Source organism: Scomber scombrus, chromosome 2 (genome assembly GCF_963691925.1).
Source record: "Scomber scombrus chromosome 2, fScoSco1.1, whole genome shotgun sequence".
Taxonomy (NCBI): domain Eukaryota; kingdom Metazoa; phylum Chordata; class Actinopteri; order Scombriformes; family Scombridae; genus Scomber; species Scomber scombrus.
The window spans coordinates 17,147,229-17,174,913 of record NC_084971.1 but is presented as its reverse complement, the minus strand read 5'-3'; the positions used below and the strand labels follow the sequence as shown (position 1 = coordinate 17,174,913).

General features: G+C 41.0%; 1 protein-coding gene across 1 annotated transcript in view; it reads left to right on the top strand.

Annotated features, from left to right (window-relative positions):
- ptprdb (protein tyrosine phosphatase receptor type Db) overlaps nt 1–24,883 on the top strand; it is a 58,503-nt gene extending 33,620 nt beyond the window's left edge. Inside the window, exons 14-36 of the mRNA XM_062441361.1 lie at nt 181–374; nt 716–742; nt 1,478–1,595; nt 1,916–2,503; nt 2,920–3,014; nt 3,334–3,590; nt 4,664–4,757; nt 5,509–5,733; nt 5,828–5,988; nt 7,129–7,140; nt 7,698–7,810; nt 8,468–8,565; nt 10,598–10,721; nt 13,067–13,242; nt 16,915–17,034; nt 17,887–18,041; nt 19,877–20,162; nt 22,992–23,170; nt 23,271–23,397; nt 23,942–24,067; nt 24,166–24,320; nt 24,551–24,686; nt 24,815–24,883. Coding sequence (XP_062297345.1) covers nt 181–374; nt 716–742; nt 1,478–1,595; nt 1,916–2,503; nt 2,920–3,014; nt 3,334–3,590; nt 4,664–4,757; nt 5,509–5,733; nt 5,828–5,988; nt 7,129–7,140; nt 7,698–7,810; nt 8,468–8,565; nt 10,598–10,721; nt 13,067–13,242; nt 16,915–17,034; nt 17,887–18,041; nt 19,877–20,162; nt 22,992–23,170; nt 23,271–23,397; nt 23,942–24,067; nt 24,166–24,320; nt 24,551–24,686; nt 24,815–24,883 — 3,635 coding nt within the window. The remainder of the gene's footprint in view (nt 1–180; nt 375–715; nt 743–1,477; nt 1,596–1,915; nt 2,504–2,919; nt 3,015–3,333; nt 3,591–4,663; nt 4,758–5,508; nt 5,734–5,827; nt 5,989–7,128; nt 7,141–7,697; nt 7,811–8,467; nt 8,566–10,597; nt 10,722–13,066; nt 13,243–16,914; nt 17,035–17,886; nt 18,042–19,876; nt 20,163–22,991; nt 23,171–23,270; nt 23,398–23,941; nt 24,068–24,165; nt 24,321–24,550; nt 24,687–24,814) is intronic.
- Nucleotides 24,884–27,685: the final 2,802 nt, after the last annotated feature.

Here is a 27,685-nt window from a genome sequence, read left to right as displayed (position 1 = left end):
GGAGAGTTGTATTTTTACATTTTTCAGCTTTTGATTAGTTTTTTATCTGCCCCTGAAACTTAATCAATTTTTGAATGAAAAAAAATCTTAAACTTTCACTTAAAGTGAAGGCCTTTACTTGAGAGGTTTGAGTGCCCATCATCTGTGACCCTTGACCTCTATCCCAAAATGCATTTTTAGTTCCAAGTGGTCCTCCGCGAGGGGTGGAGGCAGAGACTGTGAACGCCTCGTCCATTAGGGTGAAATGGCGAGCACCGGCACCTGAACGGCAGCACGGTCAGATCCGAGGCTACCAAGTCCACTATGTGAGGATGAACTACGGCGAGCCTCAGGGTCAGCCTTTCATCAAGGACATCCTCATAGAGGACTCACAGGTAAAACTACCATACCTGATAATCAACTGTTTTATGATGTGCAATAACAACCACAAGCATCATTTTACAGTGAACTTTATGGTCAATAATCACATAAAGTTCATAGTTTTAATTTAGTTTATTTTAATTATTTATTTATTTTCAATTTCAATATAAATGAAGACCCTATCTATGTAAACCTACTATCTCTGATGAATCAAAAGCAGTACCTCTAATTAAAAGATGGCACATACTAGATTGAACGTGCTACTTGAGTGTAGAAAAGTTTTTTAAATCATATCCAAAATATTAAGAATTGTGTGTTTCTCTCTTCTTTTTCTCTACCCTGTTCCATCGTTCAGTGGGAATATGGAGATTCAACTGAATATGTGAGTAAACCTGTCTTTAAGCCTTTTATTTAATAATGATAATAACACAGCATGGAGAGTAGATGAGTTATGAGATTGTAGCTTTAAAATCTCTTAGGACCAGTGAGGGCTTAAAACCTAGCAAGAGGTCCCTTTTTCATCTCTGAATTGCATGTTCTCCAGGATTTTTAATAAAAGACCCTGGAAAAACACACAGATAACTGATTATATGAGTCATTTGTAGGTATTGCCAAAAATATTGTGATTATTTATGCTATCTGCAGGCAAAGAAATGAAAGAAATGTATGCTGTGTTTAGATGAAATTAAAAGTTGAAGAGTTTTCTGCATCGTATTTGTGTTGCAAGTGAACCACATTTTGAACTATAATGAGATCATTTGTTGTAGTGGTTCTGAATTTTGTAGAGATTATCACAAAATGTATCCACTCTCCATTTCCCAAGAGCACGAGCTAGGTGAATGATGAAAGAAGGAAAAATAACTTCAACGCTATTTTTCTGGTCTGAGAAAGTGATTGTAGGTGTAGCAAAAAAACTGAATAATAATCAGTACTTAAACAATATCAGATAAAAAGACACTTAAACTTTTGGTCACTGGGGCTTTTCCTTGATCGGTTTTGACCTATTTGACCCAGACTTTTTCATTAAACTGAAGCCTTACTCATTGCCCTAAGGGGGCATAAGTGTAGTTGCCTTAGCAGAGCTTTGCAGTTGACCATGCTTTGTGTTTTTCTGCAGGAGGTGGTTCTTGGAGATCTGAAGGCAGACACTTCCTACTCTGTATCAGTAGGGGCTTACACTGCCAAGGGCGATGGTGCTCGCAGTAAAGCTGTAACTGTCTGCACTGCCCTGCCATGTAAGTAAAAAGACATCCATTAATAAAAACATACAGAAAAAACATAGAACTACAAGCGCACACACATACTCACATAACCAATAATGATCTTTGAGACTACTAGCGTAATGATCATTAGAAGCTATTAAATCACTGAATTGGTTTATGTCTCACTCTACCACACCTTGCTATGCCAGTTAAAAGCCAGTCACTTGGTGCCATATTTATCATATTTTGCTATTTTGCTAGAGGTTATGAATAATCTGCTTTGCCATTATTGTCTAATTATCATTTTCTTTCACACTCTTCCTCTCCTGCTCTCTCTATTTCTGTCTTTCTAGTGCCTGAGAAGCCCAAACTGATGGTGAGTGCAACGGACTCAGGCACAGCTCTGCTTCAGTGGTACCCGCCTCCTAACCCACCCACCCCACTCCTGGGTTACCGCCTCACCTTCGGCCGCGTTGACGTCCTGCCCTTTACAGTGGTGGAGTTCCCCACCAAGGAGAATCGGTACACAGCCCAGGACATCCACAAGGGAGCCAACTACGTATTCAGACTCTCTTCCCGTAACAAAATGGGCTATGGAGAGGAGGCAGTGAAGGAGGTGACTACTCCAGAAGATGCCCCAACTGGATACCCAGAAAATATTATCTCAGAGGAGGCTTCTGCCAACTCCCTCCGGCTGGCATGGAAATCAGTCCCACTAATTGAGCAAAATGGGAAAATTGTGAAGTACTCAGTGCTGTACAAGGATATAAACAGTCGGGGAAATGCCTCGGAAGTTGTGGTACCCACTCCAGGGTCAAGTGTTTTGTTGGAGGGTCTGAGTGCCGATACTGTGTATGATGTCAGGGTGTGCGCGTTCACAGCTGTTAGCCCTGGGCCGTACAGCCCCAGTGTCCAGTTTAGGACGCAGAGGCTAGACCAAGGTAGGACTCACACTCACTTTCTAACAATCCATCTTCATTGCTCAGGATGCAAAATGCACCTTCATACAGCACATTTGTGCATATATCGTGCACACTAACTCCCACATGCACACACACACGCTCAGACACACAACATCTGGTGACAACATCCTAAGTGTCATTTTTCGTTGTCTTGTCACTGTAGTCTTAGACCCAACGTCCTTATCCCAAAGCAAGGTAAGAGTCTTGGGTCTTGTCTAGTATCCCTGTCCGGTCACACTGACTATGTCTTGATTAGAGCAGATAACTAGCTTGAGACTGGTACTTGAGAATGATACGCAGGTAAGGCCATTACGTTTGGTTCAGTAGAGAGATCAATTTAGGCTGTAGAATCAAATTTCTTTCTTTTCTTTCTTTCTTTTTTTTTTGCACCTCAGTTTTTGCCACCAACTTCAGAGTAAAGGCTGCCATGAAGAACTCTGTCCTGCTGTCCTGGGAGATCCGAGACAAAAACCCTGCCCAGCCTTTCACTGTAAGTAGATTTGATAATTACCATATTCAAAATATGTCCAGATCTCAAATAGCAGCCCATAGCGCAGTCTGTATAACCAAATAAAAGCACAGCACTGTATTCCTTTACTACTGTATAAGGGCTGATAAAGGCTGTTTTATTCCCCTTTGCTGAGAGGCTTTTGAAATAAAAAATAAAGACAGATTTTTTAATAATAGCCCTTCTCAAATATGTCTGATTCCCCTGTTGAAGTAAATAAAGGCAGTACTGTATGTATTTTGGGTTTCAGCCCATGTCTGCAATTCAGCTCTCAAACATTGTGACCCATCCCCATGTCCAGATCCTGTATGGAAAGGGCCTGTCTGTGGAAGTGGATGGAAAGCAGACTCAGAAGCTGATCACTGGCTTGGAGCCCGACACCCAGTACTCCTTTCTGCTTACCAACCGGGCCAACAGTGCTGGGGGCCTGCAGCACCGTGTCACCGCCACCACTGCTCCAGACATCCTGAAAACTAAGCCCACTGTGGTGGGAAAGACCAATGCTGATGGCATGGTGACTGTGCAGCTACCGACTGTGCAGACCACAGCTAAAGTCAGGTAGTGAAGGAACTTAGACTGAGGGGTGTTTGCAATGTAATGTTGAAGAGTTTGTTGATGTTAATAAATAGATGGGAGTGTTTTAATGGTAACCTGTGCAGAATTTTCTCTAATTCAGTTCCTGTCAAATGAATTGTTCTACAGACCCTGTGAGATAATTTCACTTCTTTCCCTCTTGCTACTGCTTTTCAATATTGGTCTATCAGGAGGGATTCCACTGTCTCTGAATTGGCAGTAAAGCAAATCTGAGAACTCCCACACTAGGCCAAATGAAAGCACAAAGCTCATAATCTCATCTGCTTTTTGTAACCAAGAACAAATATAGATACTGAGTGGATGCAGTCGTTAGTGTTCATCCGTAAAGCACAGTATGAATCATTCCAGCGCTACTCACATCCTCAGAGAATCCTTTTTCTTTTGTTTCTTCCTGTTACTTTGGGTTTTTGAGTCCCACACAGTGTTTTGCTCTTTTAATGTCTACAAACACTATCTATCCCAGCTTGATCAGCGATAGTAACATAATTGTGACTGGCTGGATGTTGAATTTACTTAGTGATGATAATAATAAAACACACAATAAGCAATTTTAAAACTTGATTTGCTCTTTGGAGATTTCTACTTTGATAAACTTATCTCTTTCTCTCTTCTCAGATTTATTTTGCTTGCTATTTCAGCTTTAGAGCAACTTTCTACTGTATCCCTCAGCACTGTGTATGCTTAAGTGCAAGTGTGGAGCACTGAAGTGACTCATCTACTGGAGGACACATGGATGATTTTGGTCTCTGTGTCCTCATCGCTTGGCGGATCCTTATGGTCTAACTGCTACTGAAAAACTCCCCCTTTTTTTGTTTTTGTTCTCACACGTGACTTCAGACACGACCTTCTCCACCAAAAACCACAAAACTTTAGATTTACAGTGCCACAGTGTCACAGCTGCTGCAGCAATACACTGTATTAATCGTGCAACGTCGCAGCAGCATTGTTTCTTTCTTCAGAGGCTGAAATTATGAAAAAAAATTACAGTAATAGTTTGTGTTTCTTTAAGCCTAAACCCAGTGCATGCTGTGTTTCAGGGGTTACTATGTGGTGGTTGTGCCACTGAAGAAGCAGCGAGGAGGAAAGTTCCTGAATCCCTGGGAGGAGCCTGACCAAATGAACATGGATGAGGTGAGAATACAGCAGACAGCTAGCTAATCATAGCTAATCAATAGCTTATTTTAAGATAATACTGATGGTTAAGTAAATTGTGATGCTCATTAGGGTAATGGTGATGAAGAGGTATACACCTAGTGATGATAATAACACTATGGAAACATTGTCAGGTCACACAAACAAAGATAAGTGCTCAGTATATCTTATTATGTGAAGGTGGATGAGCCGGCCATCTTTTGCCCCTTCTGTCCAAAGAATATTTTCACGTGCCATTTCCCATCTAATTCCACTTCCTGCCTTTTTCTAAAGACTTCATCACCTCATTACACAGTTCTGAAAGCACAGTCATGTGTGTGAGATTTGTTTCAATAGAGTTTTTATGGTGTTCACTCCACTGTCTCAATGGATAAATGTGTTTTTGACAATTTCATCTGTCAAAACTACATTGGCTAAGACTGTCTTTCTTTCTTCTTTTCTTTTCTTTTCTTCAACAAAAACTCAAGATTCCATTCTCTAAAATATTTAGGAAATTATATATATTTAAAATAATTTTACAGTTGCTCAGTTGTTCCACTGCAACATATAATGGGTAAACTTTGGGCCTTTGATGTTATATGTTTAAACTTGGCAAAATTACAAATAATTGTTGTCTGTTGTTCATGTTTTTTTATCCTTTTCTGTCTTTTCTGTCAAATTATGTGATACCTTGTTTGTAATTTATTTTATCTATCTTTGTTCATCCTTCCACCATTTTCTTCCATTTTAGCTCCTGAAAGAGATCAACAGGACCAGTGTCAGTCGTGCCCTCCGCATCCGCAGACAAGCTGGCCAATCAGATCCCAAAGCTTATGTCACTGCTCACTTTAAATTCCTCCCCTTGGAGTTCACCCTCGGTGACGGGCGAAACTACGGAGACTTCCGCAACCGTCCACTGCAGAACGGACAAGAATATGTTTTCTTTGTGCTTGCACTGCTAGACCTCTCTGAGAATGTGAGTAAAAACACAAACCGCAAATTCTGTCCATCCAAATGCAAGTTTTTAGTGTTTGAGTGTGAATGCCTAATGAAAAAATGCCTTCCTCCAGACCATGTTCGCCACCAGCCCTTATTCTGATCCCGTAACCTCATCGGATGTGGATCCTCAGCCAATCATTGACGAGGAGGAGGGGCTGCTGTGGGTGGTGGGTCCTGTGCTAGCTGTCATCTTCATCGTCTGCATTGTGATCGCCATTCTCCTCTTTAAGAGGTAAGAATAGCATTTTGACCATTTTTAAGAAAGATAGGCACAAATGAGGTGACATGGGGTGAAAGACAGTTTTTATGAATATGAATAAAGGAAAAATCATTTAAAGGCAGCTTGTGCTTTATGGGTAAGCAAAAGATACTGCAGAGGAATTAATTTGTTTTCACTCTAATTTGGCCGGTTGTCTTCCCATGTATTCAAGTCAACCCAGACTCATAAAACAGCTATACTACAAACCACCTTTGACAGAGCAAAGTGTAAAAAATAAGTTGGTGCTGCTTTAGAAAAGTCATTTATCTCTCAGATTAGGTAAGCACAATATATAATTCTTATTATTATTAATCTAGACTATTGTATAATTAGACCTACACTTAACTAAATCCAAAACCTTTTGTCTATTACTCAGAGCACAGCTGAGGCTCAGCAACAGCCCAGTTGGTTCATTATGTGTTTCCATTATTTATGGAGCATACAAGAAACTTACATTATGGTATATGTATTGCTCTTTTGCACTGCTTTAGGGGAGATAATTAACGTCCCAATCTGTTCGTCTGTTATACTAATCATGGCTGAGTTTAGCTCAAAAGTTCTCATAGAAATTAAAATGTGTGATCTCTGTAACGCAACGGATGGAGAGATAGATAACATTATCACAAATTAGCATTAATCAAGATAATCATCTGGTCTTCTGGCTAGAGCTCTATTAATGCACATGAATAACTGCTGTGACTGATGTTGCATCACAAAATTATGATTGATGGTAATCATATCAAGTTCATAAGCCCAAAAGAGTAACCTGTGGTTATCTTCAGCCATGTCCCACTTGTAGTCTGAGTTTCATTTTGCGGCATGTTTCCAGTATGTTTTTTGTAGTACATGTAGTAGATGTCACAGAAAACAGAGGATTGTGAGAAAACAGGATTTGTTTTTGTGGTTTTAATTTACAGTCACTGTTTATCTTTGTGCCTACAGGAGACCTTATTATATATATCCATCATAGTAATAAGAAACTGATAAGTTCCAATGGGAAGAAGAGAATAATGCATTCAGCGTTGCTTGAGTCCCTGATGTTTTTTGATTGGACACTAATGTTATTCATTCTTGTCTGTCCCTTTATCTGCTCTTCCCCCTGATTGGATCCAGCAAACCTGACAGGTAAACAACCTCTACCTATTACCATTTCTTCTGTCCTGCAGGGGTATTTTACTTGAAAAGCCTTTGCAAATATTGCTTTAGATAATAGATCCCAGTAGACTTAGGATACTCTAAAGTTTATCTGATGATTGCACTGTAACTTAAAGTGTAGTGGATCGATTATGTAGTGAAAGTTGCTCAAGTTATCCCATTTTCTGGATAAAGACAAAAGAAAAATGTAAATATTCAGAGTAGAGAACAATGACTTTAAAACAGCTTTAAAAGGATGAAAATGAAGTCTAAACACATCCGAGATTATATGTCACTTTGAAGAATTGTGAGCAGACACCCACCACCACTCAGACAATGAGCCAGTCATACACATGTGAAAATCTGTAATATTAAACCAGCAGTCAACCAAAGCTCTGGCAGAATTTGAAAGAAGAAATTAAGCCCATAAATGAATTTTCTCAGAAATTTAACACTAGCATTACTCTGGATTTAGCTTTTTTTCATGCAGCAATAGATATGCCAGGTTGAGGTCCATCTAAAGGGTGTGTGCTGGTATGTTGTTCCAGGAAAAGGGCTGAGGCAGAGGGCAGGAAGGGCAGTTTTCCCTGCAGCAAAGCCATGTCGTCACACCATCCCACCGATCCTGTGGAGCTACGCAGAATCAACTTCCAGACTCCAGGTACACTGGGCATACTTAACACACACAAACACCATGTGTAATAGGGCAGGTGATTTCCTAAGGATTAGTTGTATTTGTATTGATAAGATTAACCTCGTTGTTGTTTCCTTTACAGCCTACCGTGTATCAGTGTACCGCGGTTATCAGCGTTTGTCAAGTTAGTTGGTCTGCCATAGATCTTGTCTTACTGCTGTCATTGTTTTCCTTCCCTTTTTTTCTCTTTTATTCTCTTCTATATTTTCCATTTTCACGCTCACTAACCTTCCATACCACATAGGATGAAGCTGCTTGAATTGACAACATTTCATCAAAATGCCTCTGGAGGACTTCTTAAAAAATCCCCCCAAAAAATGTCATGCTAAATTTTTAACCGCCTGTGTCATAGTCTTTTTTTATCTTCACCAGCAGTGTGCATATACTCTGAGGACATGTTATTGTGCCTCAGTAACTTTCAGAACACGCACATTGTTCTTTCCGTCTGCCTGGAGAGAAAATGGTCACTTAACAAAAACACTTCCATTTGCTTCCTCCGCTGACCATGGACAGAACACTAAACAACACCTCCTCTGAGAATCCTAACTCTTAACATTTTCCTCCAAAAGAGTTTAGTCGTACACGTATCGTAATGGTCTCTTTTTCTATTTCTGTGCTCGACAGGCATGGCAAGTCACCCACCCGTCCCCATCTCTGAGCTGGCAGATCACATTGAGCGCCTCAAGGCAAACGACAATCTCAAGTTCTCTCAAGAGTATGAGGTAGGAATACTGATTATCTGTGCTTGAAAATCTTCAACTGGAGAAATTAATCTGGCTTTGATGCAGTCGCACGCATGTTTATCGTCGACTCGTCATTATTTGCTCAGTTTCAATGGCACGTTCTGTAGATTGCACCTCACATAGTCTACAGTCAAGTTACATTTTGATTCGTCTTCATAGAACGATACAAGATAAAGCACATTTTCCTCTTTCTACTGTCATGTTATCATCTATACAAATATAAGAGGGAAATTGAAATTGCAAGCTCAAAGAGAGTTTGCTTACAGCCAGATGGTTATCAAGCCCTAATTTCTACGCTCTGGTGGAGAAACAGATAGACATAAAGAGACTGCAGACTCACCAAGAGATACAGAAAGCAAGTGTTCACTGCACAAAAAAAAACCAGTCGCTTCTTGATTAGTTTCCTTCAACTTGCAGCACAGTTAATGTGTAACAAAAAAAAGGCGACTGCTTGGAGATAACATTTTGCCCAAGCTAAACATTTCCCAACATGCTGGCTGTGTAGCAAATAGAACTAGCATTACAATGAGCTCCACAGAGAGCTATTAAAGGGGTAAAAATGTTTTCTCTCTCGCCCCCCCTCTGTTAGACCAACAGCCTCTGGGTGAAGAAGGAGACATAAGGCTCTAATTGGCTACCATAAGAGAGAGACAAATTGTGTGTGACAGAGATACATATATAGAGGAAGACGAAGACACATTATGCAAAAAGTAGAAAAACAGAGCAAGGATGTTTAAGGAAAAAAGCAATGGGAGAGAGAATAAAGGAGGGTGGAAGAGACAGTGAGGGAGAAGCCGTATGTAATTGTGGTGTGAGTTGGAACCACTCTGTTGAGCCTCACATTCTCTCTGCATGACTGTGTGCTTTGTTCGGTACTGAACCCTTAACGAGGGAACGAGAGAGATGGATGGAGGAGGGATTGAGGGAGAGAGAGAGAGGCCAGAAATGATTGCGGTGTAATAATCAGACACATATGATGTTGGGCAGTGCACAGAAAGCAGTTTCACACGCACACATACACTCATCCAGTACCACTCCTGTCCATTTTTTCCCCCCAACCAAACCATAATTATGTGTCGTAAAATATTCAGAATTGCTAAATTGCTCTGGCTCTTTCTCCTCTTCGTCCCTCTCCATTGACAGCCCCATAATGACCTCATGTCTGTCTCTCCCAGCTAACAGCAATGGTTACACTGTAATTACCCTCCAGGAACTTAATGTGTTGGTCTAAAGCAACCATCCTTTCTCTCCCTGAGGAATTTATTGCGCTTGTATCATCTTTCTCTGGTAGCTAGTTTTTCAGTCAAAAGCGGGAAAGTCCCTTCATCATTATTGTTTCTTGAAATGGAATACATTATGTGCCTCCATTCCTGTCCAAGTTCAATAATACCTTGTTAATTTTCAATTTGTACTTGGTTTATAATGGAGTGGTTTTGCTTCAGTGATGCTGGGCAATGTTTGTAAGCTCAAAATCATGGCATTGTCCAATTTGTGCCCCTCTAGATGTCATTTTGAGGCACATTCTGGGCCATAGCAATATCCATGCCAATACTCATTTTTAAGTGGCTTATATTTTCTGTATGACATTCTCAAATAAGATGGTACTTATAAATACAGTAGCAGTAAGTCATGTCTTACTGTCACTGGTTTTCAGTTTCTAAGGTACGTGGACTGTGCTTCATGTTTAATATCACCATTTCAAATAAAAAACATATTTCCCTTAATGCAATTAATAACTCCATCAATTAATAACTTCAAATCATACCTGCCATGGCCATATGTCAGAATATAATGTTACTGGCACACCATATGAATGAATGACCATTTCAAAACTGATAATCCAAAACATTAAAATAAAATCTTTTTGAAAAATAAAAACTCCATGCTAACACTGTCCAAAACAGCTTGAATTGATTAAAGTGGATAATGGCAAGTCTGTGTACCTCAGTCATTTTTTTGTTGATTTTTGATCTTTACTCTGCCTTTGACTTTTGTGTCCTTTATCCTTTAGTCTGTCGACCCCGGTCAGCAGTTCACGTGGGAGAACTCTAACTTGGAGGTCAACAAACCAAAGAACCGCTACGCTAACGTCATTGCCTATGATCACTCCAGGGTTATACTCTCCAGTATTGAGGGTAAGAGAAGCTGCCAGTGTGTGTGTGTGTGTGTGTGTGTGTGTGTGTGTGTGTGTGTGTGTGTGTGTGTGTGTGTGTGTGTGTGTGTGTGTGTGTGTGTGTGTGTGTGTGTGTGTGTGTGTGTGTGTGTGTGTACTAGGTATTCCTAATGTTGTGGGGACTTAAATCTGTTCACACAGTTATGTTATGGGGACTCACCTGTCATAAAGGGACAAAAAGCAAGTCCCCTTAAGGTAAATGATTTATTTTAGGGTGAAGACTTGATTTAAAGTTAATATAAGTTTAGGGTTATGTTAAGTTTAGGATAAGGGTTAAGATTAGGCATGTAGTGGTTATGGTTACGGTTAGGATAAGTGTCCAGTAAATGAATGTAAGTCAATGTAATGTCCCCTGAAGTGATGGAAACATGGTGTGTGTGTGTGTGTGTGTGTGTGTGTGTGTGTGTGTGTGTGTGTGTGTGTGTGTGTGTGTGTGTGTGTGTGTGTGTGTGTGTGTGTGTGTGTGTGTGTGTGTGTGTGTGTGTGTGTTTGTTTGTGTGTGTGATAAGCTGCGGAAGAATGGGATATTAACGGTCCTATTAACGGTCCGAAGACGCATTTCATTGCCAGTTCTCAAGCAAAACATACAAAGCACGATGCTTGCATCAGATAGAGCTTCACCACATTTTTGGAACCACATCATGCAATTGATATGGTCTCTCACATGACCATTTCACTGTCATTTGCTGATATATTTTCATAACGTCCATTTGATTTGATAGAAGAAAAAATAGTCTTAGCCCTGTTCTCAGTGTGCATTTTGAAACACACTCACCCACCTCAGCCGGGAAAGACCTGAGGCAGAGAAACTGGCAGCTCCAATGTGCAGAGAGGGAGGCAGTGGGAGGCCAAGCCCAAACAGATGAGCCTTATCTGGGAAGTGCATGTGTGAGCAGCCCTTCCACCCCCGCCTGTCCTGGAGCCGTGGCTGTCTGTCTGTCTTTCAGCTTAGTTAACATATATACACTTTAGCATTTCCAAGCAACACAGAGTGCACACACACATATACTCTGCTATAGATTTAAAGCACAAGCAGTCGATGTGCACAGTTACAGATATGCACTTCTGCTCCCACACATACACACTCCCAGCCAAGCCAATGTAGCCACCAAGTGACTAGAAGTGTGTGTGTTTGTTTTATCTGCACAATGCTTCTGCTGTAGTCCTTTGCAGTAAAGTTGTAGCACATCAAAGCATTTAGCCAAGCTGTCTTTTAAAGACTGAGGTTGATAAACATATGTTAGAAGCTCTTCTTACCGTCTGTCCCCATCCCATTTAAAATACGTTGTATAAACACCCCATATTCCTCTGTCATTTAAATGTGTTTGTGTGTGTGTCTGTGGTGTGTGTGTGTGTGTGCAATAGTGGCTTGGGGTTTTATGACTGTACAGGACCAAGTCGTAGCTGTGCTCATAAAATAAGCTGCTAGAAGAGAATCAGCTGCAGGAGTTTCTTTTTGTCAGGATTCTCCTGTTTGCTCATTGACTTTTTTACTGTAAACGTAAACCGCTATCAAAAGATTCAAAAGGAGTTTTGTGTCCCACTTCGTCAGAATCGGGTCACGGCTGAATGTAAGCGTGCATGTTTATGTGTGTGTACTTTGGCGTTTTGGTGTATGTGTGCATGTTTGAGCTGTGACTCAGTGATTTTTGGGATTATGGTATTAGGCCTCAGATGAGCAGGACTGATCCTAAATCAAACACACACAGACGGTCTCTCACATCACACACACACACACGCACACACACACACAATCCCTTCCAGGACAAGCAGTGTCAGCCGAGTCTTACACAGAGACGGCCTTACAGTCATATTGCCATTCAAAGCGACACATCCAGAGTATACTCAGATTAGGCCCATGATCGTCTTAGCATGTATTATAAAACAAGACGGCTGAACAATCCAACACCAAAGGACGCTGGGCCCTGTGAAAACATTAATCTCCCTGCCATGACCTCAGATGATCCACACCCTTTATTACTGGGACATAAAACTGCTTTCATGGCAGTAGACTTTAAATAATCCATATAGATTATTTCACAGTGAATCAGAATAGGAATCAGCTTCATCTGCAAAGAAAATTTCATCAAAAATGCTCCTGTGTGATCAGTGCTTAGACATACAGCTCTAATGCTATTCATCATACACATGATGGACAAACATGAAAGAATGCAGTGTATTTCAGCATCAGTAGCATCAATCTGTTCATCCATCTGTTCCCATCTGTTTGTCCCTACAACCACAGCTCATCACAATTCCTTCTCCTCCTCCACCCTCCGTAATTTCTACTCTGTTCTTATTATGTAGGTGTCCCCGGCAGTGACTACATCAACTCTAACTATATTGATGGCTACCGCCGTCAGAATGCCTACATCGCCACTCAGGGCTCCCTCCCTGAGACCTTCGGGGACTTCTGGAGGATGGTCTGGGAGCAGCATACAGCCAACATTATTATGATGACCAAGCTGGAAGAGAAGTCACGGGTAAGAAAGAGGGGAGGAAAAAACGTTTGGGATAGCAAAGACAGGGTAGCACAGTGCCTAGCTGACACAGTAGTGATGACCAAAAGAAGAGAAGGAAAAGAGGAGGATGGAATACAGTGCAATCAGACAAAAGAGGAAGTAGAAGGATGTAATAGGTTAGTTTGGGAATGAGCAAGTATAAGGTATTGATAAGGATGTCAGTATTAAGTACAAGCATCAAGATGGGCAAAATAAGATCCTGCAATAAGATCAACTAGAGAGGTTTCAGGACAGACTGGAATCCATGGTGGGGGTATCATACTGTCATGAAGATTAGTGGTGTAAGGTAACATATGAGTAGGACAGAGTAAGGTATCATAAATTAGGGTCAAGTAATTCACAAGAAGTATATACGGGGTAAAAACATTTTCCGTGGTTTACTAGCAAAGGTTGCAAAAGTGTTTGCAATGTGCACCAAAAACATTATTTAAGAACTACAAACACATTGGGTTGAGCTACTGTACATTAGACAGCGGGTTACTGGCAAAGGCTATAGCCTATAACATGCTGCTTTATTTCTTTGGTTAAGTTTTAGCAGCCTTCAATGCAATTTAGGTGTTTTCTGTGGAAATGTTGTGGAGCTTGGCGGCATTCAAAAGAACCGCGATGACACATCTTGTAAAGTGCAACTGGATGTTCTCCGACAGGAAATAGAACAGGGAAATAAAACAGTACAACAGCGTTGAGTTGGTAGCATAGGATTGTATGCAGTATGTTAAGGGAAGAAGTGGATGGTGAAATAGCATGGATGTAGGTTGGGAAAGGTAAGATAAAAGGGGTGTGGGAGAACGGGACGTGGAAGTGTTAAGGCATATTCACATTTCAACAGAAAAACATGGGTTATATACTCCAGTGGTGCTGTAATGTTATTAAACAGCGCCACTTGGCCACTAGCTACGATGGTATTGCTGCTAGCAATAGACTGCTTTGTCTGAGAGACTCAAACTGTGTTTTTTACAAACCTGGTTGCTGCATCTGCAAACGTGTTATTGGACATTTCTGGAAATTATGGAAATAATGTGAAAACGCCTTTAGAGGGATCAGGTTAAGTGTGATAAAGTGTGATGTGTGAAAAAATGTTAGGATAGAGGTAAATTGGACGTGAGAGATTAAGGTTGACTAAGGTGGCAAGTAGTAAAAAAGGGTAGTATATGATCGGGTAGTGAAAGTCCTATATGTTTTCACAGCAGTGAAAACATATAGGACTTTCAAGGGCAGTACAGGACGTTATTTTTTTAGGATACTAGAAGACAGTAAAGTTCAGATGATTCAACAAGACAGAAAGGATTACAAGAGGACAGAAGAAGAAGAGCCATGATACAGTACATCACGTAGTACAAAAATAGTTTCTAGAATAAAGCAAAAAGCAGCCAACATCATTATGATGACAGTATGATGATAGTTAAGTGAGGGGATCCAAATAAGGGAATGTAGAGCCAGGATGCAGAACAGCTTAAAGTGGCATGTTGTTGATCTGAATAGAATACGGTAGAATAAAATCGAGTACAATGCTGAGTAGGACCTGGGGGAGTTACGAGCACCCCCTAAATTGGGTTAGGTAATGAATTAGAAAATCATTTTGCTCCAAGGCATTTTGCCGTTGTTAACAGAATCTGCGCTTGAGTAAAAATCCAATGTAATGAGAATGTCATGTAAGAATAAAATGAACAAGAATGGCTGGAGGTATGAATCATGATTAAGTGCTAACCAATTATGTCCGGAGCCCTGTTCAGAAAATGATCCTTTCCTCTCATCTGTGCTTCTTTTCCTATTAACCTGTGCCTTGTGTTAAAAGCTCTGTTTCCTTTTCAACTTTTTCCAACTGTCTCTGTTGTGTCTGTTTGACCCTCAGATGCCCTCTTATTTCTTCTCTAAGGCAAGATCTCTCTTTCTCTCCTTTGCTAATCCCTTTTCAAATGCAACCTCACCTCACATGGTTTTCTCCTTACCCTTTTTTCTCTATTCAGTGCCTTTTTTTTCTGCTTTTTTCCCCTGTTTTTCTGTGCCAGTGCTTTGAGTGAGAATGCTGAAATGTTTTTCAACTCACCACAAGGCACTCATAGTTAACTTGGTCTGAATTGTTTTTTATTGTAACCACTGCAGTTCAGAAACAGAGCACATTAATGTCTACTGTTTGCATGATCACACCCACAACTGTTTTTCTCTTTTCCTCTCCAGTAGCTATACGGTACAGGATGTAGCCATTAAAGAAAAACGTTTTTTACATGCTGGCTACATTATCACGAGGACTATTATGAGAAACTATTATTATAGTTCTGCTGTTTTACTTAAGAGCAAAGGACTGCAGAGTATCGTATTGTAGGCAGTAGTCTGCAACTGTCTCATAAAGTTGATTAATGTGTATTTTCTGAATACCTGCTTAGATTTAAATTGTCGCAATTCAGTAATATAGTGACAACATAATTTTAAACATGCAATTTGAGTGTATTTTATTATCAGCCCACTTCCTTCGAAATTACTGTTTGAGGGCGTAGTGGGCTTGTTGGAGAACATGATTTAATGTAATTTAACACCTCTCAACATTATGCCATTATGCGTTTACGCGCTAACAACACAGATGATCGCAGATGGTCCCACTGTGGGAATCTTGCCAGCATCCTTCCTTTTAGCACCAATCAAACCACACAAGGCACAATTATGCTGTTAGCCCATATATCATTGGATAATATGTTCCTCACACAAGGCATGTACAGTACTGCGATCCTGTTTAGTCTTTGGCAGTGATCTGGCCCCCCTACGTGGACAGCCATTCCTGTCCCCACAGTGTCTCAAGGTCTGGTGGGAAAACAACAGTTGAAAAGCTGTAATTACAGCCTGAACGTCCCAGGCCAAAATGTATAATCCCCAGTCTGGAGCAGTGGAATGCAGAGCAGCTGAGCTGAGCTCCCTGCTGTCTTTGATGTGAGGACTGGAGGGATCAGCACATAACGTTTGGTTTGGCCTGATTCTGCCAAGCCCCCTCCCCCCTTTTTTTTCTCCTCTCCTCTGGGATTTTTCCCTCTCCTCTGTGTTCCCTGATGCTGAGCTGAAGAACTACAAATATGACCGCATGATGTAGGGGAATTCAAGGTGTTTTGGTGGTTAGGCAGGCTGGGATGTGGTGTGCGTGGCGTGGTTTTGTAGGGATTTGTGAAGTTGGATTGGAGGGCGATGTACAGTGTGAAATATGTGAGAGCTGAACTTTAGGTATCACTTAGCTTTTCTACCTCTGTGGTGGATCGTTGTGAGAGGCCACCAACCTATGATAATTTCATGCTGCACAGTTTTCTGGTATTTGAAGTAACTTATGCAGGATCACAAACCCCAGAAAGCAGAACACTCTGCCCCCAAATTGCCTTTCTCTGTCACTCTTCACCTCACACACTTAATAAAACTTCTTTCACATGCTGAATCGTATCCATATGCACATTTTTTCCGTACATTACTATTTGAATTATGCAAACTCTCTCACTGATCTGCTACAACTTTCCCCTCTTCTTTTTTTCTTTATTTTTGGCTCTGTACACATGCACATGCACCCAAGCCAGCTTTTTTCTCCTTCTCTCACAAGAATGTGTACACCTTTACAAACTGCTCTGCATCTCTCACATCTTCTGCCCTCTTCCCTTTTAGGTGAAGTGTGATCAGTACTGGCCAACGCGGGGCACAGAGACCTACGGCCTCATCCAGGTTACTCTGCTTGACACAGTGGAACTGGCTACCTACTCTGTCAGGACCTTCGCTCTTTACAAGGTAAAATGAGTGTGTGCAGTAGTGTTTAAGGGGGTCTTGCACTTAAGTACTATATGTGTGTGTGTATATTGATCGGTTTAAATATTTATACATACAAATTTGTGTATTTGCACTTGTTTCTGTTGCCATTTCATAGTTGAGACATGCTTGTGCAGCATGCTTGTGAACAATGCAACAAAAAGCCACACAAACACAGATTTTTCACTTTTTCATACATTATGGACTGATTGATTGATTCCAGTGAGATTTAATGTGGTACATCACATACACTTTTCTTTTCTTTGAATTGTCAGTTATCAAAAATATATCACCTGTTAGGTTCAATAAACCTACTATACACTCATAGTGTTTAGTTACATGGATGTGTTAGCTGTGGATTGTTGATTCAATATTTATAATATGTGTATCTAAAGCCTGATATATCTTATTGCTCTGTCACAGAAATCTATTAAAAACACATCAATGAGACACACCATTTATCTAGCTGACGCATTCCTTCATTACCATGAACATGGGAACTGTCGTTTATTTTGAGTCATCCTGCTACTGTAAATACTCTGTAGAGCACTAAAAATTACAGTGACCACCCATTTTAGGAAATCAATTTGCCTTTTTTTTTTAATGAACTATATGATGTGACTTATTGTAATGACTTGCATCTTCAGTAAGAACAAATGGGCTTGGGGCTGAATGCCACAGGCAGGGTATGGAAGTCAGAAGGTATTGAGTGATGAACTAACGCATTGTTGGTTTTGGTCTTTTTGTGGGATTTTCTAATTTCATGACAGTAAGAAAAAAATATAGAATAACTCCAGATTCATCCTTTAACATTCTTTCTGTCTGCTCATCCAGAGTGGCTCCAATGAGAAGCGTGAGGTTCGTCACTTCCAGTTCACAGCCTGGCCAGACCATGGGGTACCAGAACACCCCACACCCTTCCTGGCCTTCCTACGCAGGGTCAAGGCCTGCAACCCTCCAGACGCAGGACCCATGGTTGTCCATTGCAGGTGTGTGTGTGTCTTCTGCTGGTTTAACCTAGAGTCTAGGTGAATTAATTATTTTGGTACATTGGTCTAGGTCCTAGACCAATGTACCAAAATTATTCTTAAAATTGCCAAGAAAGGCAAGCCAGGAGTCTCTGACCAAAAAGAAAACAAGTTTGGTCCTTGATCATGTGTGTGTGTGTGTGTGTGTGTGTGTGTGTGTGTGTGTGTGTGTGTGTGTGTGTGTGTGTGTGTGTGTGTGTGTGTGTGTGTGTGTGTGTGTGAGTGTGTGTGTGTGTGTTTGTGTGTGCGTGTGTGTGCATGCGTGTGTGCGTGTACAATCATGAAACACTTATGTGTTATTTTGGGTTTTACTTGGCAACATCATTTTCAAAAGCCAGAGAGTTTGTGAAAATCAACAAGAGTCCAAGAGCACTTGTATAAAATCATTCATAGGTCCTGAACTGAAATTAGATTGACCTGCTATTATGCAAACCCCAAACCATTCTCACTGGCTTAGACTGCCACATTCCTCCCTTAACAACCTCCATCACCTTTAAGATTTAACAACAACAGCAGCCACCATGCTGACCCTATTTTCCATAAGTAGCATTCACTGTTGACTATTTACCATTTAAGCTCGTGTTAGATCTGGGTTCAGAAGTTTATATTCAAATGAGCTGCTGTCTGAGCAGCAGGAGGCTCATGGTTGGTGGATGGTTGGTGGATGATTCTGGAAACTTGTCATTACAGTCTTGGCGCAGTCTTGAGCTCCAAAGCTGGAATAAAGCTGTGATTTGCTCTTACCAGGGAGTGAAGGAAATGTGGGAGGGTAGAAGATAGAGGGTAGCAGAGGGAAACGTGGAGAAGAAGCTCTTGGGGTGAAGAATTAGAGAAGTATAGATGTCAAGGAAGAGAGGGAAGGGAAGAAAAGGGGATTGAGACAATGATTGAGAGAAAGAGTTAGCAAGGGACTAGGAGTTAGAGGAGAAGATATGTGCAGAATGAGAGAGAAGGTGAGGTCAAATCCAGGACACAGTAAATGGAAATGATGAATTAAAGAAAAGGAAAGGTGGAGAGAAAATGGAGTCTTAAAAAAAAAAAAAAAACACCGATGTGAGTGGTGGGGCTGGTGTGAGAGTGTTTCGATGGGTACTTAGAGAGAAGATAAAGCAGCAGAGAGATGAGGGTGGGAGGGGGCGAAAAGGTTGGCAGGAAAGGAGCTCTTCGTAATCTTCTGTAGCAGTCAGATGGAGTATCTAACAGGATTATCAGTCAAATTTAATTATCCCGGCAAGACTCCATCATAATGTTCCTTAACATATCAACCAGCCCCTGTATCAAACAATGGACCAAATCCCATTCCAGCTGAACAGCACACACACACACAATAGTGTCTCATACACACACATACACACTGATAATAATTTAACCATATAAAGAGGTTTTCATTCACTGGCAGGAACTTGCTTGGTCAGGGTGTTTCACCATTTAGGTACTAGCACAGCAAAAATGTGAAGTGTTTGGGTAGGCAGCTAAATGTATTATATTTCTGGATTGTATGTCGATAGGAGAGGATATCTTCCTAATGCCAGTGAGACGGTGATGCTGATTCATCACTGATGTCAATTTTTATGTCCTTTGTTGGAAATATTGCTGGCTGGCATCTTTGTGATACTTAGTTGATTAAGCACAATATGTTAGAGCTTTTGCAAATATGCAACAGTGCCAGATTTGGACCAGGTTCGAAGACCCATCAGGCACTCAGGAAAATTACATTTCCAAAAATTCATACGCCAGGTTAAATGAGGAAACCACTTCACCATCTGCTTCCATTTTTCACCCTATCTTTGGCTTAGTGCTGGAGTGGGCCGCACAGGCTGCTTCATTGTGATTGACGCCATGACGGAGCGAATCAAGCATGAGAAGACCCTTGACATCTATGGCCATGTCACGCTGATGCGCTCCCAGAGGAACTACATGGTCCAAACGGAGGACCAGTACATCTTCATTCACGATGCGCTGCTGGAAGCGGTGACCTGTGGGACCACAGAGGTCCCCGCTAGGAACCTGTACTCCTACATCCAGAGGCTGACGCAGATTGAACCTGGAGAGAATGTCACCGGCATGGAGCTGGAGTTCAAGGTGAGGACTGCTTGCCATGTCCCTACGGGTTGTAAAATTAGGTCCAGCTGATTTATGATGGTTCATAAAACTATTAATGATGGTATAGTAATGTGACACTTTGCTGGTCTCTAAGGAGTTACATTTTTCTTGCCTTCCGTCACACAGAAGGTCAGACATCAGGGTCAGCTACAAAATAGCATCCCTGAAGTTGGAACTGTAGGTATTCAGGGCCTGGTCACAGACACTTTAGCAGAATAAATCAGTATAATGAACTCCCAACCCACTGCGCCACCCTGCCCCCATAGAAAGTACAGAGTACGGTTTTGTGTTTGTATAATGCATCATAGCCATAAGGCTGGAGATTGAGGTGAGCTGTATTCTGTAAAACCATTGTCAGTGTGTCTTGAAGTGCTAACTCTGTTAAAGTGGCTTTAATCAATACTTTCTTATACAACATATCAAATGTCAGTATGTAATTTTAGATGTGTCACTTGTATTGATGAACCTCGAGAGAATAATCACCCAACTCCCCTCTGCTTTATTGAGCTTTATGAAGAGTTTCAGCTCATTGTTTAGCTGTCTGACCCATGGCTTTACAGTTTCAGTTCACTTTCACCACTCTCATAGTGCTTTTTTCAGCGAAAGACAAGAAAGAAAGAAATTAAATACTCTCAAAAACAATTTCTAAATTAGTTGACATAGTCAGGGTCAGGTCACATTTCTGTATCCTAAATGTCTATGTGATGTCAAGGACCTCATCTCATTCCAGTTCCTCTAGCACTTATCACCCATGTTTAGTTAAATGTTTGACATTCAGAGTTTATTCTTGACCTCCAGGTCCATAGCAAGATGCTTCACTTTCACAAAACTTGGGAAGAACCTTCTCCACAAGGATATACAGTATATGAACCTGGAACCTTGATAGTCACTGAGTGTCTTTCCCAGGGCTGTTAGAGTATCTTACAGTTTCACCCCCCTGCTGAGAGTTTCATATAGTCAGGATGGGGATTATGGGATTGCACCTTTTTGAATCCAAGGTAAGAGAGTTTTACTGTGGGGTTTAGCATCATATATGTGGAAGTTCTATGGGCATAAGCAGAAACACCAAGTAATGTAGGCCACTATTCATATTATAAACTCTTGTAAAAAGCTCATATTCAAGTTTTCAAGCATTTAGGCATCTGATCAGAATACAAAGGTACCAAACATAGACATAAAAACACAAGCAAGCGTGAGTACATAAGGGATTGAATTTGTTATTGAGTAGTGCTATTTTCATTTTCTTCTAGCTGTTTTTATTTTGTTTATTCTGATGTTTACCCCTTGCCAGACAAGTCCTCTGCAGACCTGTCTGGCCTGGCTGGGTGAAAAGAGAATCAGTTTGCCTATACGGGTATATATTGAAAGCAGGTGGCTTAAATTTTTCCTCGAATGGTTTATGTCTGCTCAGACGCTCATAGGGCAAAGTAAACACAAAGCCACTCTAAGCAATCTCCTTCATCCTGTGCTCTGGCATTCCTGTCCTAATGGCATCGCTCTCCACAGAATGACAATGAACTAAGCGCTCACTGAACTGTTTTCTCAGCCTTATATTGATGTAAAACATATGCCAGGGTTGTCCCAGTCACCAGATTTTGTCTCAGTTGAACACTTGCGGGACATTTTTGAGTGCCATCTGAAACAGCATTTTCCACCTTCATCTACAAAACACTGAAAGGATGGAATTTCTCATGCCAGAGCAGCGTTGCATCCCTGAAATAAAATCACAGAAAGCTTAAGCCTGTGTGTGAGAAAAGGAGCTGTTCTGGCAGCTTTTGGTAATCCAGCACCCTATTAAGACGTACTGTTTTTGTTTCCTTTCACAGTACGTTTACTGGATGGGTTCAAAGGGGTTGCCAACAGGGCGTGATGTTATCCAAGCACAGATGGTGAAAATAATGGCATGTATCAAGCTAATAAAAAGTCATCTGTGTGTGCCAGACTATATTGATAAGACTGAGTCAAATTCAGACCAAATGACATAAAGAATTACCATTGTTGACACTGGAAACCAGGCTCTGAGTACCCAAAATGAAATGGTGAACTTGTGGTGCGTGTGGGATTTTCCAGCTTGGTCTGTCTGAAAGAAAATAAAGTTCTGCTGTTTCTCCCACAGCACTCCAGTAGCCACCGATAGTCGAGGCTCAGTTCATGAGACCCCATTGTTTCTCTCTGTAGTCTGCGGTTTTCCCTCTGCCTATTCTCTGTTGTTCTCTCTTTTGTTTTTAATCCATGTCATCCAATGGTCAAGTGTGAGAGAGCAACTGTAGACCATGTGCTTGTGTCTGCACATATCCATATGAATGTGTGTGTTCCAGGGTTTTTTGTTGGGGTTTTTTCACCGGTGCAGGATCAACTGTGGTTCACATATGTGTATTGAGACAGTGTGGGGCCTTGTGGTTTCCTGGCCCCCGACTCTTGATTTACTTCTTCCTCCTCTCGTTCATCTTATTATATTCCCTCTCCCATTCCCTACCGCTGCCCTTGTCCCCCTATATCGCCTTACTTTTGTTTATTCAAGTGAAAATGTCTGACTAAATCTCCTCAGGCCTGCCATGTCAAACTGATTTTCTAATTTCAGTTGTCCAGAATGCCAGAGGAAAACCAAGCCTTGTGCTAAATACATTTGAATGAGGTTCTTGAGTCTGTCTGAACTTCATTTTCCTTCTGTCCTTTATTCCATCCATCCCCTTCCTTCTTTCGTCTGTTTTTATTGTGTTTTGGCTTCTCTCGCTAACACTACCTCTTAGTTTCCTAACATGTCAGTAAGTACGACATGGTAAAATATGAATTTCTTTCTTATTCCAGCGTCTCGCCAGTGCCAAGGCCCACACATCACGGTTTGTGAGTGCCAACCTGCCATGCAACAAGTTCAAGAATCGGCTGGTGAATATCATGCCATACGAGACTACTCGTGTGTGTCTGCAGCCAATCAGAGGAGTGGAGGGATCCGACTATATCAACGCCAGCTTCATTGATGGATACAGGTCAGAAAAAACTGAAATGAACATCTCTTTAATATGCTCCCTAGGTCTTCAGAAAGAATGTCATATATATTTGAAAAAAAATATGTATTTGTGTTTGTAGGCAGCAGAAGGCCTACATAGCAACCCAAGGCCCACTGGCCGAGACCACAGAGGACTACTGGAGGATGTTATGGGAACACAACTCCACCATAGTTGTCATGCTAACCAAACTGAGAGAAATGGGACGGGTATGGACACACACGCACGCACGCGCGCGCACACACACACACACACACACACACACACACACACACCAGTGTAAATAAGTACACCATATAGGGTATAATGTACATGTTATTTTTGGTTTTAGTCCTACCAGGACTCCTTTCTGTTAATAGAAGCAAATTCTGAGCTGTCCTCAACAGCAGAGAGCAACATGCACCATGAACTCTAATTAACAGCATCCTCTTTTACAAAAAAACAGAGCATATTTATGTTTTTGGGGGGGGGAATTTGAAAAGGAAATATAATGAATACAATGTCAAGCATCATTCAGACAAGGATAGAGCATTGATAACAACCTGAACACAGTGACAGTGAGAGAAACTGAGTGATATGAGTTGTATTTCATGAGTGTCATCTGGCACAAGACTATTGATGAGTGAGTAATGGATTTCACAAGTCAGGAAGACATTTTCATGACAAAGTAGCCAGAAATGATTCTCCTTACACATTAAATCTATCCGATGTGATGTAGAGCTCTGAACAGAGGCCTGTACTGTCCTCCTGCAGGAGAAGTGTCACCAGTACTGGCCTGCAGAGCGCTCAGCCAGGTACCAGTACTTTGTGGTGGATCCCATGGCCGAGTACAACATGCCCCAATACATCCTCCGAGAGTTCAAAGTCACCGATGCCAGAGTACGTAATCTGATCATCATCATTTGCATACTTTTTGATGTCTCTGGGTTTTGTTTCTGGGTTTTTACAAGAATATATAACACACTCTCTTCCTCCAGGATGGCCAATCACGGACAGTTCGCCAGTTCCAGTTCACTGATTGGCCAGAGCAAGGAGTGCCAAAGTCAGGGGAAGGATTCATTGATTTCATTGGTCAAGTGCACAAAACTAAAGAACAGTTTGGCCAGGATGGGCCAATTACTGTGCATTGCAGGTATGATCTTTCAGCAACTTCCTCATTTACTTCAATTCAATTCAAATTCACTTCAAATGTGAATATTTTCTGGTTCCTTTAGTCTTCTATCATAGTATACAACATATTTTTGGATTATTGACTGTTGATCAGGACAAATATTTTTTAGTTGCAGCCTTACAGGAGTGCAGTTTATGATATATAACTAAAGGTGCTACAGTACTAATATGTTTCCACTTGTCCACCACCAGTGCTGGAGTGGGGAGAACTGGTGTGTTCATAACCCTGAGCATCGTGCTGGAGAGGATGAGGTACGAGGGAGTGGTGGACATCTTCCAGACTGTCAAGATGCTGCGCACCCAGAGACCTGCCACCGTTCAAACAGAGGTGAGCTTTCCCACTGTTACTCTTCAGTCTTGCTTTTTCTATCTCTTAACAAACACTCCCCTCATGCATTTTCTGTCTACGTTTGTCTTTTTCCATTCTCACTTTGTTATTCATCTGCCTCCCAACAGGACCAGTACCAGTTCTGCTACCGGGCCAGTCTGGAGTACCTGGGAAGCTTTGATCACTATGCAACATAAACCCAGTGGCCGTCTCTCACACCACATCCTACCTAGTGCACTTTTCATAGGTTCACATGCAGCCTGAATAAATGCACTAGGCTGTGATGTGTCTCTGAAGATATCGCCATACATGCAGAGTGAAGGGGGACCATCGGCTTATCCCGTACCCAGAAACAGCACCTCTAACTGAGCCATAGCATCTGCTTGACAAGGGTGTTTCCTTCCACCCTCAGCCCAAACACACCCATTGGTCAGTCTGAAGAAGCAACTTCAACCACTGTTCCAATCAGAATACTTGATCAAAAATATATTTTATTTGTTTAAGTGCTTTTGTGAGCACCCAGATTGCTTTACATTGTTTGGGTGTGGAACTCTCACCTCGTCCACCACCAGTGTAGCATCACCAACCTAAATACAGGACCCGGCTACAGTATTTAGCTGTCACAGGACATTTTGATTTTTTCTATCTTTAAACTGTCTAGAAAGGAGTCTACAAATCCATCATATGGAAGCGTCGTGGACTGAAAGAACTGGGACTTTTTTGAGCACCAGAGATTTTGCCAACAGGAGACTGAACACAGAGCACACAGTATTAAAGACAAAGAACACATATTCAAAAAAGAAAGACACCAAGAAGTGTTGTTTTTCTGTCTTGTTTTGGAAACAGACTCTCGTTTCCTGTGAATGAAAAAGAAGATATTTCTACCATACAGTAATAAAAACCACCAGTTCAACCTTATGCTTCACAATTTAGGATAAGGGAAATTTGAGAGAACTCAAAATGCATACCACAAAGTAAACATTAATTTAGTTTTTTAGAAAAGTATCTATGTATCTTGGTTTTTTTTAAAAACTGGGTATTCCTTATGGCACGTTCACTCTTTTTTTTCTGACTTTGTCTCCACTGACCATACACAGGCAAAAAGTTGTGGTTTCTTTATTTGTTTGGTTGGTTGGTTCTTGTTTGTTTTTTGTTTTGTTTTTTTGTTTTGTTTTTTGAATAATCCAATGAACTGTAGCGATTTTTTTTTAAGTGATACGGTACTGTTTTAAAGTGTACAATCAAATCTAGTGTGGGAAATGTTCACATTTCTATGAAAAACGCCACCACTGAGTGTCACTCTCCTGTATTCTGTACCCACTCTAGTTTCTTGAAAACACAAACACATCCGCATGCACACAGCACATTCAACCTCATTTCTATTTGGCCTGCGATGTCGGAGACCTGAGGACAGCCATTTTTTGAATTTACAGGGGCCACAGAGGTACAGTATTAACCCAGCTGCTACTGGATAGTCCCAAGAATAATCCCACCAAGTTGTTCCATGTGCAAGTTGAGCAAAAGCCACATAGATCACAACTATAGAGAGTATGCACAAAAAGCAAAATAATATTTATGTGTCCAAATAAGCTTCACAAAGATTTCTCAAGCAGGGAGCGAGAAAGGGATGTAGAAAAGCAAGAAGCAAAAGGAAGGAACAATTTTCTCACTGGAATGCTCACCTCTGACTTTTCTCTCTGTCTGATTCAGTGTGCAATAAGTAGATGTATGATATATTTTTGTGTCAAGTCACTAACTGCAATTATATTCCATTATAATGATGATGATATTGATGGTGGTGCATCATTTTCCAGACACAAGGATGTTACAATAGATATGGTTCCCACCACCGTTTAATGTGTCCAAACAGAGGAATGACCTCTGACCTTCTAGGAAGTAGATCTTTTATCATGTCACAGTTCCAGTAGATGATGTCATCCTTCTGTGTGTCACGGCAACCAACGAATGATCGAACTCATACTTCAACAGCATCTAATAAGTATTTTGATTTTAGATTTCTAGTGCCTTATATTACACGCCTATTTTGATAAAGTTACTTTAAAGGGTTTTTTGTGTATTTTATGTATGTATGCTTGTATGTATGTGAATTGAATGTCTGTGTATATTATTTTATCATGTTACAGTATGTGAAAGTATCTTGTGTGTTCTGTTTTTGGCAGTGAAATTTTGTATGGACGGCTCTGTGTAGGCTGGATAGTTCTACTCATCACTTTCAAACCCAGCAACAACATCATCATATCTCTTTTAATCAAGAAATATATATATTATCATACCTGAGACTCAACTACAGACAAAAAAAAATGTGGTTTCAAAATAGGTTATTAGCTGGATGGTCTGATCATTTTGAACAGAAAAAAAGTTTCTATGTCAACAGCTTTCCGTCTTTTCTTCCTGGGACACTTGCACAAGCTTTGTGTATATACTCTTTCATGGAGACTTCAGCTTGCCTGCCATGAAATTTTGGTCACATTCACAACTTTGGCGCCGACTGTGAGCTGGCTCAGACAAGTCATACTTACTCAGCTATGTAGAAATCTATATAAAGCTGAACAGCTGTGGCTTTCCTTGTCAGTTTGAAGAAAAAGCAAAGTAATGAACCATATGGATATGGCAACATATCCCACCTGAAGCCCTTCAACTACAATCAGTCAAACTGCTCATCTGTGTTCTGATGTTCATCATCTCGTTCTGATGTCTACAGTTATATATTTTATCCTTAAATGACAAAGGCTGAGAGAAGTTCAGGTGCTAAGTCTCCAACAACACAGAACCTGCATCACCATTTTTTTGTATCACCATTAACGCTTGACCATATAAAGGATTGTTGACAGTTTTCCACCATCTTACAGTAACCCTGTTGTCGTTTTTGTATGCATGGTACCACTTTTGAGATGCCCCCTTGGTCGCACCTGTTATGGGAAGACTTGCACTTTCTCTCTTTGTACTATGCACTAATACTAGTATCCTATTCTCTCTGA